Here is a 12382-nt window from a genome sequence, read left to right on the forward strand (position 1 = left end):
CTAAAGTGTCAAATCTTTTCGCGCTTAAAGAAGAAAAGGAAAGAGGAAATCCCTGATGCCAAAACAGTGACGCTATTGGCCCCCTCTCTTGCACCACTCCACGAGCCGCAGCGCAGTAAGTCTCTGGTAGTTTTCGAGGTCGCTGTGTACTTTGTCGTTGGCTTCAGACGCATTTTCCTCAAGACAGCCTACCAGCATTACTGATGAAGTTATTATTTCTGATCTATGAACTAAACTTTTAATTATACCCTGAACCTATTTTCAATTGGAAATCAGGGTATATGGGTTGTTCAAACATGAACATGTCATATATATAACAAGTAAGAAAGCTCTAGTCGAGACTACTCGACTACGAGATCCCCTGAACCCTTGGAGTAATAGCTATTTCAATAATTTTTCGCGTCTTTCAGCTTACACAAGAAACACGCACACACACACATACACACACGCACGCACGCACACACAGGCATACATACACACAGGCATACATACACACACATACATACACACACACATACACACACACACACACATACACAAACATTTACATACATATACACACACAAGCATAAACACACATGGGCGGCAGTGAGCGCTTACTATGAGAACTTAATTGTTTTATAACTTTTTTTTATGGACGTACGAGCTTCATGAAACTTTCAGATTATGATTATAACATAGATATGCATGTAATTGCCAAAGCACAAGTCTCTAGTATTTGAAATACGCTTTTTACAAAAGTGAGGGTGAGGGGGTGAATTTAAGGGTGGGGGGTAAATTTTAACAAAAACCGAAATTGTATAAATTGCATATAAGCATACTTTAAAAATTTGGAGACTCTAGCAATAAAGGTGTAGAAGATATAATTTTATAACTGGTTTTCGATAAGGTTTTTTATCGATAAAAAAATATAGGGATGTGTGTGTGTGTTTTTTTATATTCATTTATTGACAAGATTATACAAATTGCAAGTTGCGTGGTGGCTAGGATAGCGAGCGGTGCTTGCGGGACGGCCGTAAAGCATTGCTTCAAAAGCACTATGCGCTACCTTAGCCTGGGACAGCTCGTCTTCTCGATCGCTCGACTCTGCGGAGCTCCATCATCACCGTGGCCGCGAAGGTGCTTGTTAGTTCCCAAGCTTCCTCCGATTCCTGCATGGCGTTGACTAAGTTGTCCGCTCTGATGGAGCGGCCCACTGCCTCTTCCAGACGACGCCTCTCCTCCAGGAACCGTCCACATTCGAAAAGAATGTGGTTGGCGTCTTCCACATGTCCTCGCTCGCACCAGGGGCACTCGTCAGATTCCTCGTGGCCAAAGCGTTTCAAATAGCTCCGAAAGCATCCATGACCCGAGAGGATCTGCGTAAGGTAGAAGTTAACCTCGCCATGTTTGCGGTTAACCCATGGTTCAAGCTCCGGGATGAGCTTGTGCGTCCACCGCCCTTTAGCTGAGCTATTCCACCTTCTTTGCCATCGTGCGATGCTGTTCGCCCTGACAGCGTTGAGTCGCGTAGGCCCGTGCGAATTCCGCTCCACGGCTTCGGCGACCAAATACTCCAGTGGCACCATACCGGCTATGACGAGCGCCGCGTCATCGGAGATAGTCCTGAAAGCGCAGCTGACTCTGATTGCGCTCAGCCTGTAGATCGCGCAAATGCCTCGGCTGTAGCTCGGCGTTGCCATCGCTCTTGCCCATATTGGCGCAGCATAGAGGATGACAGACCTAATGACGCTCATTAGGAGGAGACGTCGTTGCTGTTTAGGTCCCCGCGTGTTAAGCATGATTCTCGAGAGAGCTCTACAAGAATCAGCTGCCTTTTTATGCACATATTCTAAGTGCTCGCGGAAAGTTAATCTTGTGTCTATCATGACACCAAGATATTTTATCGCCCTCTTTGACGCAATGGTGACGCTGCCGATCTTTATATTGGCAGTTTCCACTCTTTTGCGACTGCTGACTAGTACAACTTCGGTCTTGTGTGCCGCAAGCTCGAGCCCAGCTCCTGTCAACCAGCTTCGTATGCGATTGATACTTTCGCTGCACATATCCTCTGTATCTTTGAGCTCCTTTCCTATGGCTACGACAGCTACATCATCAGCAAAGCCAATGGTGTGCGCGCCTGCTGGTAGTTCCAAGCGCAGTACGCCGTCGTACATGATGTTCCATAGGAGAGGCCCCAGCACTGAGCCTTGGGGTACTCCAGCTGACACTGTATGAGTTTGGGGACCCTCACTCGTGTTGTATACCAGTGTTCTTCCTCTGAAGTAGCTCTTTATTATCTCTCTTAGATATTTAGGGATATTATATTGTGACAGCGCATTCAGTATCATATCCCAACTAGCTGTGTTGAAGGCATTCCTTACATCCAGGGTCGCGATGATACAGTATTCCTTCGTCCCGTGCCTCCATCTGGTGCCTTGAATAGCGGAAGTGGCCAGACCAACAACTTTGTTAAGCGCGTCCGTTGTTGACCGGGCCTTCCGGAATCCAAATTCTACAGTGGTGAGGCTCACTGAGAAAAGCTACATCTATACATTTTTCCCTAATGGTCTGCTCTAGAAGATCTTGGGCAGCAACACAATGATTTAAGTTAAGCTGCAAAAACCTTAACATTTCATTTTACGAGCAGCTTCACGGTAAGATGGGCACTTGAAGCTGCCTGCTGAATGGTCCGTCTGCTTTTCACCTTTCCGGATGCAGAGGCTACGTTTTGGTGGCTTGGTGCATGCTTTGGCACTGTGACCCATCTCTCCACACCTGAAACAGGCGCCCTTTAAGTCACAGTCGCTGCCGCAGTTTGCTGCCATATGACCGTAATCGAGGCACTTGAAACAGCGTTTAGGCTGCTCCACGGCTCAGATACGGCAAACTACCCATCCTATTCTAATTTTGGACAGCTCGAGCAGAGTTTTAGCTTTCCCAATTGGAAGAGCAACCGTAGCTCTTTGCTGTCCACCGAACGCTGGCCGAAGCGATTTGATAGCCTCAATGGGGAGTGAGCTATCCTTCAACTCCACCCTAATTGCCTCCAAGATCTCCTCTTTGGTCGCTAACTCATCTAGATCGCGAATCTCAACTTGCGCCGATTCGGTAAGTGTTTTAACTACCGCTCGGTCTCCCAAGGCCTTGCCTACAGCTTCGTGCAGAGCCTCAGCGCTATGCTCCGGCTTCCTACTCAGTTGCAGTAAAAGGTCCCCCTTAGCTGTCTTCCTAATGCCTTGAACGTCGCTGCTCAGATGCTTCAAATTTGGGTCGTTTTTAACTACACGAAGCATGTCCGCATAGCTGCAACCCCCTACGCCTGAAATCGCAATCGCGTCAGTCCTGGGACGTTTTTGCATAGGCTTTCGCCCTTTGACGACTGTCCAGCTGCTCTGGTTTGTCTGTCGGGCGGCCTGGTTTGAAGTTTCAGATTCAGCTGTAGCCCGTAGAGCCATTGGTTCTTTTGGGTTCGCTGCACCTCTATTGGGCCTCGGCTTTTTTGAGGGAGTTTTCCTCTGTTCGGAGGCAACTTCCCTCGACCGCTTGGGAGTATTGCTACCTACTGTAGCACTAATGCTCGCTGCCTTAAAGTTTTCGCCTACTTTTTTGAGTGGCGTGGTCTGCACCTCACAGTTTTTAACCGAACGGTTGCAGAACGCTTCGGCCGTCTTGTGAAGGCTGACCAGCCTAGCCAGCTCCTCTCTCATTAAGGCATTTATATGCCGCTGACCCCCAAATAAGGCAGACAAACCCTCTAGTGTAGCTCCTATTTGAGCTAACGCTTCTTTTAGTGACTTGGGTGCCTGGCACTCAGCCACTGGAGCCTGGATAGAAGTCGACGGCTGCGCCAACACCCTCTGTTGTTGCTGCGGCGATCGCTGCAACGAGGAACGACGCGCAAAAGCTTGCAGCTCGTCCTCCATCATGGCATCCATTTCTGCTCCGACTACCACGGCGTGAAGCCTGTAGTGGGCAATGGCTACTACTATAATCTGAGTTTACAACCCGCAGTAACTTAAACTCAACTTGACTACAGCGAGAGCCCGAAAGTATGCACTACTTTTAATAACTGCTACTTCACTCCAGCAGCTAGGTTGCTGTCTTTGCTAAGGCTTAGCAACTCACCAACGTTAGTGAGCAGCTGATTGCCCGATGCAATTTCCAGCACTACTAACAGCTGTTAGAGTGAATGCACCTGATTTTTCTTATTGCGCAAGTGTGACGCTTAAAGTAACAAAATTTACGCGCTCACAAAAGACAAGGAAAGGAAAGAAGCCCTGACGCCAAAACACTGACGCTATCGCCCCCCCTCTCTTGCACCAACGAATTATACCGCTTGGGAATTCCACGAACCGCCGCGCAGTAAGTCTCTGGTAGTTTTTTGAGGTCGCTGGGTACGCCGCGCCCACAGCAAACACGTTGACTTCAGTTCTTTCCACTTTCACAGGGGAAAACACAGTTCAAGCTATTGTCTACGATGGACCACGATGACATCGACCGCACTCCGTGAAAACGCAACTTGAACTCCCCTGTGTGTGTGTGTGTGTGTGTGTGTGTATGTGTGTGTGTGTGTGTGTGTGTGTGTGTGTGTGTGTGTGTGTGTGTGTGTGTGTGTGTGTGTATGCCTGTGTGTGCTTGCGTGCGTGTGTGTGTGTGTGTGTGTCTGCGTGTGTGTCTGCGTGTTTCTTGTGTAAGCTGAAAGACGCAAAAAATTATTGAAATAGCTATTGCTCGAAGGGGTCAGGGGATCTCGTAGTCAAGCAGTCTCGACTAGAGCTTTCTTTTTTGTTTATATATATTTATTTAATTAAGTATTTACTACATTATTAGTTTTATGTGTTCCTGTGTCGTCCACGCTCCAAGCAAGAATAAGGAATCGTCAAAAGCTTTTCACCCCTACAAACCTGTACGACCCGCAGCAAATTTGAAAAAATGTGCAGCACAACAAGTAAAAACGTTGCAATCGGGCGTTACCGACTGCAGAATACTCATTCATATCCCATCAGCAATTTAGCAGCTAAGTTTCGCTCTAATACTGTAGAAAATTAAGTTGTTCCCGATTTTCCACGCCCGCACTAAGCGTAGACACCTCATTTTTGTCAGTTCATAGATCGAGCTAACCTTAACTGCAAAATTTGAATTCTTACGCTCAGAAAATGAGAAAATTAAAGGGTATTTCTCGATACGCCCCTAAAGAAGCATAAAATTTATTTTTGGGTCATCGTTAGAGGAAGTTTCTAGTAACTTAACTATCCAAATTTCTAGCCCAATAGTTTCTAGCTATTATACTTTAGAAGATATAAACTTTTGCGGTTTTCCACGCCCCTTGTGGGCGAACATATATCCGACAAAGCTTTTTGGTCTTGGGTGGTCAGCCCAAGTATATGTACAAAATTTGAGGTCTCTAGCATCAATTGCGTCAAAAATATGGCAGAATTAAAAAAATCATTACGAGTATGTGCTCCAAATTTAAAGTTTGTAGCTTCAATAGCGCCGAAATAAACTGCGCTCATAAGGACAGACGGACGGAGGGACAGGCGGACAGAAAGACGGACATTGCTCAAAACCAATATACTAATTCACTTCGTGAATGAGTATAATCCCTGGAGGTGGCGATTGACCATAGTTGAACTACCTTTCCCACTAGTCCTTACAGGGGTACTTACTTGACTGACCCTATGGTAAGCGAACGCCGAGCCACCGAGCAATAAACTATATGCATGAAACGGCAGAAAACATAAACGAAACAAGTAAGAAAGCTCTAGTCGAGACTACTCGACTACGAGATCCCCTGAACCCTTGGAGTAATAGCTATTTCAATAATTTTTCGCGTCTTTCAGCTTACACAAGAAACACACACACACACACAGACGCACGCACGCACGCACACACGGGCATACATACACACACATACATACACACACACACATACATAAGCATAAACACGCATGGGCGGCAGTGAGCGCTTACTATGAGAACTTAATTGATTAATAACTTTTTTTGTGGACGTACGATCTTCATGAAACTTTCAGATTATGATTATAACATGGATATGCATAATGCCAAAGCACAAGTCTCTAGTATTTGAAATACGCTTTTTACAAAAAGTGAGGGTGAGGGGGTGAATTTAAGGGCGGGGGTAAATTTTAACAAAAACCGAAATTGTATAAATTGCATATAAGCATACATTAAAAATTTGGAGACTCTAGCAATAAAGGTGTAGAAGATATAATTTTATAACTGGTTTTCGATAAGTTTTTTATCGATAAAAAAAGATCAGGATGAGTTATCGAATTTTAATGATAAACTTGATATGCGCGCTGTAATTACGGACATTTAAAAAAAAATTTGAAGTCTCTAGCTCCTATATCTTCTGAAATCGACGCGTTCATACATACGGACAGACGGACAGACAGACGGACAGGGTCAAATCAACTCAGCTCGTCGCCCTGATCAAGTATATATATACTTTGTGGGGTCTGCCACGCCTCCTTCTGCCTGTTACATACATTTCAACAAAACCATTATACCCTGATTTCCCATTGAAAATGGGTTCAGGGTATAAAAACGCACGTAAAGTATAGTTAAAATTTCGATTTCGGTGTATTCAAAAATATAAATAAATAGAAAACTCATTTATGAAAATATAAAAATATTTTGAAACAATTAAAAAAGAAACTAACATCAGTTGCATCGACCGGACCTCGAACCGCGGACTTCTCGATCGAGCGTCATGTAGCTAACACACTAGGCCACCCCACTCCTGCTAGTGGCGCTGGCAAAACTCAAATAGATTCACTGTTGCTGCGCCATCTACCAAAACTGAACGAAACTATCAGCTGATGTGATTCAACGAATGTTTTTGTTGTAGCTGCTGCACGTGCGTTTGTTAATTGGCCAAATATTTGATTATTTTTTATTAATTTTTGACTGAACGGAATTTAATGAAACTTTCAGCATATGATCTACATATTATATTGAATATTTGAGAAATTAAAAAAAAAAGAAAAATCATTCACAATTAGCTATAGTGGCATCTGATTTGAACTTGAATGTTTATACTCGATAAAAATATAACGGGATGATTTATCGAATTTTAAAAGCAAACTCGACGTCCGCGCTGTATAAACGGTCATTTAAAAAAAATTCAAGTCTCTAGCTCTTATATCTTCGGAAATCGACGCGTTCAAACATACGGACAGACGGACAGGGCCAAATCGACTCAGCTCGTCGCCCTGATCAAGAATATATATACTTTGTGGGGTCTACCACGCCTCCTTCTGCCTGTTACATACATTTCAACAAAACCATTATACCCTGATTTCCCATTTTCAATGGGTTCAGGGTATAAAAATGCTCATTTAGTATGGCTGAAATTTCAATTTCGATGTATTTAAAAATATAAATAAAATACCAAACTCATTTAATAAAATATAAAAATATTTTGAAACAATTAAAAAAAACTAACATCAGTTGCGTCGATCGGGATTCGAACCCCGACTTCTCGATCGAGCGTCATGCAGCTAACACACTAGGCCACCTCACTCCTGCTAGTGGCGCTGGCAAAACTCAAATAGATTCACTGCTGCAGCGCCATCTACCAAAACTAAACGAAACTAACAGCTGATGTGATGCAACGAATGTTTCTGTTGTAGCTGCTGCACGTGCGTTTGTTAATTGGCCAAATATTTGATTATTATACCCTGAACCCATTTTCAATGGGAAATCAGGGTATAATGGTTTTGTTGAAATGTATGTAACAGGCAGAAGGAGGCGTGGCAGACCCCACAAAGTATATATATTCTTGATCAGGGTGACGAGCTGAGTTGATTTGGCCCTGTCCGTCTGTCTGTCCGTCTGTCCGTATGTATGAACGCGTCGATTTCAGAAGATATAAGAGCTAGAGACTTCAAATTTTTTTAAAATGTCCGTAATTACAGCGCGCATATCAAGTTTATCATTAAAATTCGATAACTCATCCCGATATTTTTTTATCGATAAAAAACCTTATCGAAAACCAGTTATAAAATTATATCTTCTACACCTTTATTGCTAGAGTCTCCAAATTTTTAATGTATGCTTATATGCAATTTATACAATTTCGGTTTTTTTTTAAATTTACCCCCCACCCTTAAATTCACCCCCTCACCCTCACTTTTGTAAAAAGCGTATTTCAAATACTAGAGACTTGTGCTTTGGCAATTACATGCATATCCATGTTATAATCATAATCTTAAAGTTTCATGAAGATCGTACGTCCACAAAAAAAGTTATTAAGCAATTAAGTTTTCATAGTAAGCGCTCACTGCCGCCCATGCGTGTTTATGCTTGTGTGTGTATATGTATGTAAATGTTTGTGTATGTGTGTGTGTATGTGTGTGTGTGTGTGTGTGTGTGTATGTGTATGTGTATGTATGTCTGTGTGTGCGTGTTTCTTGTGTAAGCTGAAAGACGCGAAAAATTATTGAAATAGCTATTACTCCAAGGGTTCAGGGGATCTCGTAGTCGAGTAGTCTCGACTAGAGCTTTCTTACTTGTTTTTTATTAATTTTTGACTGAACGGAATTTAATGAAACTTTCGGCATATGATCTACATATTATATTGAATATTTGAGAAATTAAAAAAAAAAGAAAAATCATTCACAATTAGCTATAGTGGCATCTGATTTGAACTTGAATGTTTTTACTCGATAAAAACATAACGGGATGATTTATCGAATTTTAAAAGCAAACTCGACGTCCGCGCTGTATAAACGGTCATTTTAAAAAAAAAAATTCAAGTCTCTAGCTCTTATATCTTCGGAAATCGACGCGTTCAAACATACGGACAGACGGACAGACGGACAGGGCCAAATCGACTCAGCTCGTCGCCCTGATCAAGAATATATATACTTTGTGGGGTCTGCCACGCCTCCTTCTGCCTGTTACATACATTTCAACAAAACCATTATACCCTGATTTCCCATTGGGTATAAAAAACAAAATATAAATATCATAGCTCGCAAATAACTGTTAACACTTTTTCGTTGTCTGCAAAAAAGTGTCTTTCAGTGACATAGTCAAAAAAACTCAGACAGAAACTGTTTTTTCGCGTCTGGCTTAGCTCTCTCGCGCTCTGAGGGAGATAGTTGTTTCTGTTTTCGTTTCCTCAAGTCAAACACTGATCGTTTGCTTGAGTTAAATGAAGTAACGGTAAGTTGCGTTTGTATGGGTAATCACGCGCGATTGCTGCGTTCTTTTTGTATGTATGTATGCGTGTATTTACATGCACACGAAGGCAAAAACATTTTCTGCTGAGTTTGTTAGTCAAAGTGTTTTTTGCTGAGAGGCTTTGTGTGAGGGAAAATCGTGTTAGTTTTACGCGACACTCATGTGAGAGCGTCACACGAATGAGTCATCGCATTGCGTCTGAGCGAAACAGATGCTAAAGAAAACAGAGAGTGACGCTCAGAGAGAGACGTGTCTGCACAATTTTTTTTGGTTATGATGCGAGAAAGAGAATAAACGAAAAAACGCTCAACTCTCATTTGCAAGGTCTGATAAATATATAAAATTTTTTTTCATTCTTTTACCACCCCTGGCATGGGTACTCACATCACCACCCCTGGCATGGGTACCCATGTCAGTAGCTCTTTCATGGGTACTCATATCACCACCCCTGGCATGGGTTCTCACATCACCACCCCTGGCCCATGCCAGTGCCCATGTACCCATGTCACTAGCCCTTTTATGGTGACCCAATTCACTAGTTCGCGGTAAACAATGTGGTGGCGATTGACCCTTTTTGCGGACATTTCATACAAAAAACGAAATGATGAAATGCATTGCTAAGAGTCAGCAAAGTAAGTAATGGTGGTACCCTATTAAGTAGTCATTTCACTAGCTACGAGCCAGTTACCAGTATTAGAGGGATAACTCACTTCGTTAATGAGTATGAAAATGAACATATGCCCAATAAACCACACAAATGGGGTATGCAAATTTTTGTCCTGTGTGATTCTTTTGGATATACCTATCGATTTGAAATATCTGGCGGCGCAGGTGAATGGGCTATATCACCTGATTACCCGGATATTGGTGCGTCAGCCAACATATGTAGTTGTGCGCTTCACGAAAACCATTGAAAGTTTCAAACATCGTGTAATATATTATGACAAATTTTACACATCGCTGCCTTTAATAGTATACCTTCGTGCAAAAGGGATTTATAGGTTGGGAACAGTTCGTGTAAATCGGATACCAAACTGCAAGCTCCAAAACGAAAGTGCCATCAAGGAAAAGCTTCTGATCTTCTGTGGTCGACGCGGATCTACATTTTAAATTTCAGTTCTCTAGCTCTTCAACTAATATGATTTCTGGTATATCGGTATAAATACAATTTCCGATTTTCCTCGCCCCAAAAGTTTTAAAAGTTTGTGATGATGGAAGAGAATTTATTCAACCAATAACCATTATACTCCTTATTATGGGAAATCATAGAATAATACAAATATTATTCTATGATTTCCCATAAAAAGGAGCTATATACAAAATTAAACTATAAATTCTAATATTTGCAAAATTTTTTTAGGTATCCTGGGTCAGACATCGTGATATTCATCTTCTAACCGTGGGCCGCTATACATACACTTCCGATCAGCGGTTCGAAGCGATGCATTCACCACATGCTGAAGACTGGACACTCCGTATACGTTATGCTCAGCGCAAAGATTCAGGAATATACGAGTGTCAGATATCTACGACCCCACCCATCGGTCACTCAGTATATCTAAATATTGTGGGTGAGTAAACAATGTACAACCGGCTTCAGTACCAATTCAAGGTTTTCTAAAATATGGAATGGTTTCATATGCCGAATCAAAAAGCTATATAGCTTCTTATAGTTGTTTGCGTATAGTTTGCATATAATCTTAAACAGTCGACGGCATAAATATTTTGACCGAATTCAGTGCTTTAGTTTTATACCCTGAACCCATTTTCAATATGGAATCATGGTATAGTGTTATTGTTGATATATATGTAACAGGCAGAAGGACCCCATATATATTTTTGATCATGGCGACGAGCTGAGTCGATTTGGCCCTGCCCGTGTGTCCGTCTGTCCGTCTGTCCGTATGTTTGAACGCGTCGATTTCAGAAGATATACGAGATAGAGACTGAAATTGCTTTTAAAATGTCCGTAAAATGTAGCGTGCATATAGAGTTTATCTTCAAAAATCGATAACTTATCCCATTATTTTGTTATCGATTCAAAACCTTATCGAAAATCTATATACATATATAAAACAAAGTCGTGCTATGTGTTACAACACTTATAACTCGAGATCTGCAGGACCAATTTTCATGGTTTTTGATTTGTTGGATTTGTCTCCGCACCGATTAGAAGAGTATATCTTAAAAAATACTAAAAAATTGACAAATACTTGAAAACGCGGTATTTTCCCTATTGCTATTGCGGATCTTTGCATTTTCATTGAGTCTCAGTAGACTAGATAACAGTGTCAGCTTTCGGTCATATTCTCATGTAAAACAAGTAAGAAAGCTCTAGTCGAGACTGCTCGACTACGAGATCCCCTGAACCCTTGGAGCAATAGATATTTCAATAATTTTTCGCGTCTATCAGCTTACACAAGAAACACGCACACACACACACACACACACGCACGCACGCACGCACACATAGGCATACATACACACACATACATACACACACATACACACACACATACACACACACATACACAAACACATACACACACATACACACACATACACACACAAGCACCCACGCATAAACACGCATGGGCTGCAGTATGCGCTTACTATGAGAACTTAATTGTTTAATAACTTTTTTTATGGACGTACGATCTTCATGAAACTTTTAGATTATGATTATAACATGAATATGCATGTAATTGCCAAAGCACAAGTCTCTAGTATTTGAAATACGCTTTTTACAAAAGTGAGGGTGAGGGGGTGAATTTAGAGGTGGGGGGCTAATTTTAACAAAAACCGAAATTGTATAAATTGCATGTAAGCATACATTAAAAATTTGGAGACTCTAGCGATAAAGGTGTAGAAGATATAATTTTATAACTGGTTTTCGATAAGGTTTTTTTATCGATAAAAAAAGATCGGGATGAGTTATCGATTTTTTTTATGATAAACTTGATATGCGCGCTGTAATTACGGACATTTAAAAAAAAATTTGAAGTCTCTAGCTCTTATATCTTCTGAAATCGACGCGTTCATACATACCCTGAACCCTTTGAAAATGGGAAATCAGGGTATAATGGTTTTGTTAAAGGTATGTAACAGGCAGAAGGAGACGTGGTCGACCCCATAAAGTATATATATTCTTGATCAGGGCGACGAGCTGAATCGATTTGGCCCATTCCGT

At 41.8% G+C, this 12382-nt stretch overlaps 1 protein-coding gene across 13 annotated transcripts in view; it reads left to right on the top strand.

Annotated features, from left to right (window-relative positions):
- dpr8 (defective proboscis extension response 8) overlaps positions 1-12382 on the top strand; it is a 306666-nt gene that overhangs the window by 130109 nt on the left and 164175 nt on the right. For all 13 annotated transcript variants that reach the window (XM_089473008.1, XM_089472998.1, XM_089473004.1 and 10 more), the window contains one exon: positions 10553-10763. In XM_089473008.1, the coding sequence (XP_089329134.1) occupies positions 10553-10763 (211 nt within the window). The remainder of the gene's footprint in view (positions 1-10552; positions 10764-12382) is intronic.

The sequence above is a fragment of the Drosophila arizonae genome, chromosome X, assembly GCF_054131065.1.
Source record: "Drosophila arizonae isolate 15081-1271.41 chromosome X, UAZ_ARI_1.0, whole genome shotgun sequence".
In the NCBI taxonomy this organism is placed as follows: Eukaryota; Metazoa; Arthropoda; class Insecta; order Diptera; family Drosophilidae; genus Drosophila; species Drosophila arizonae.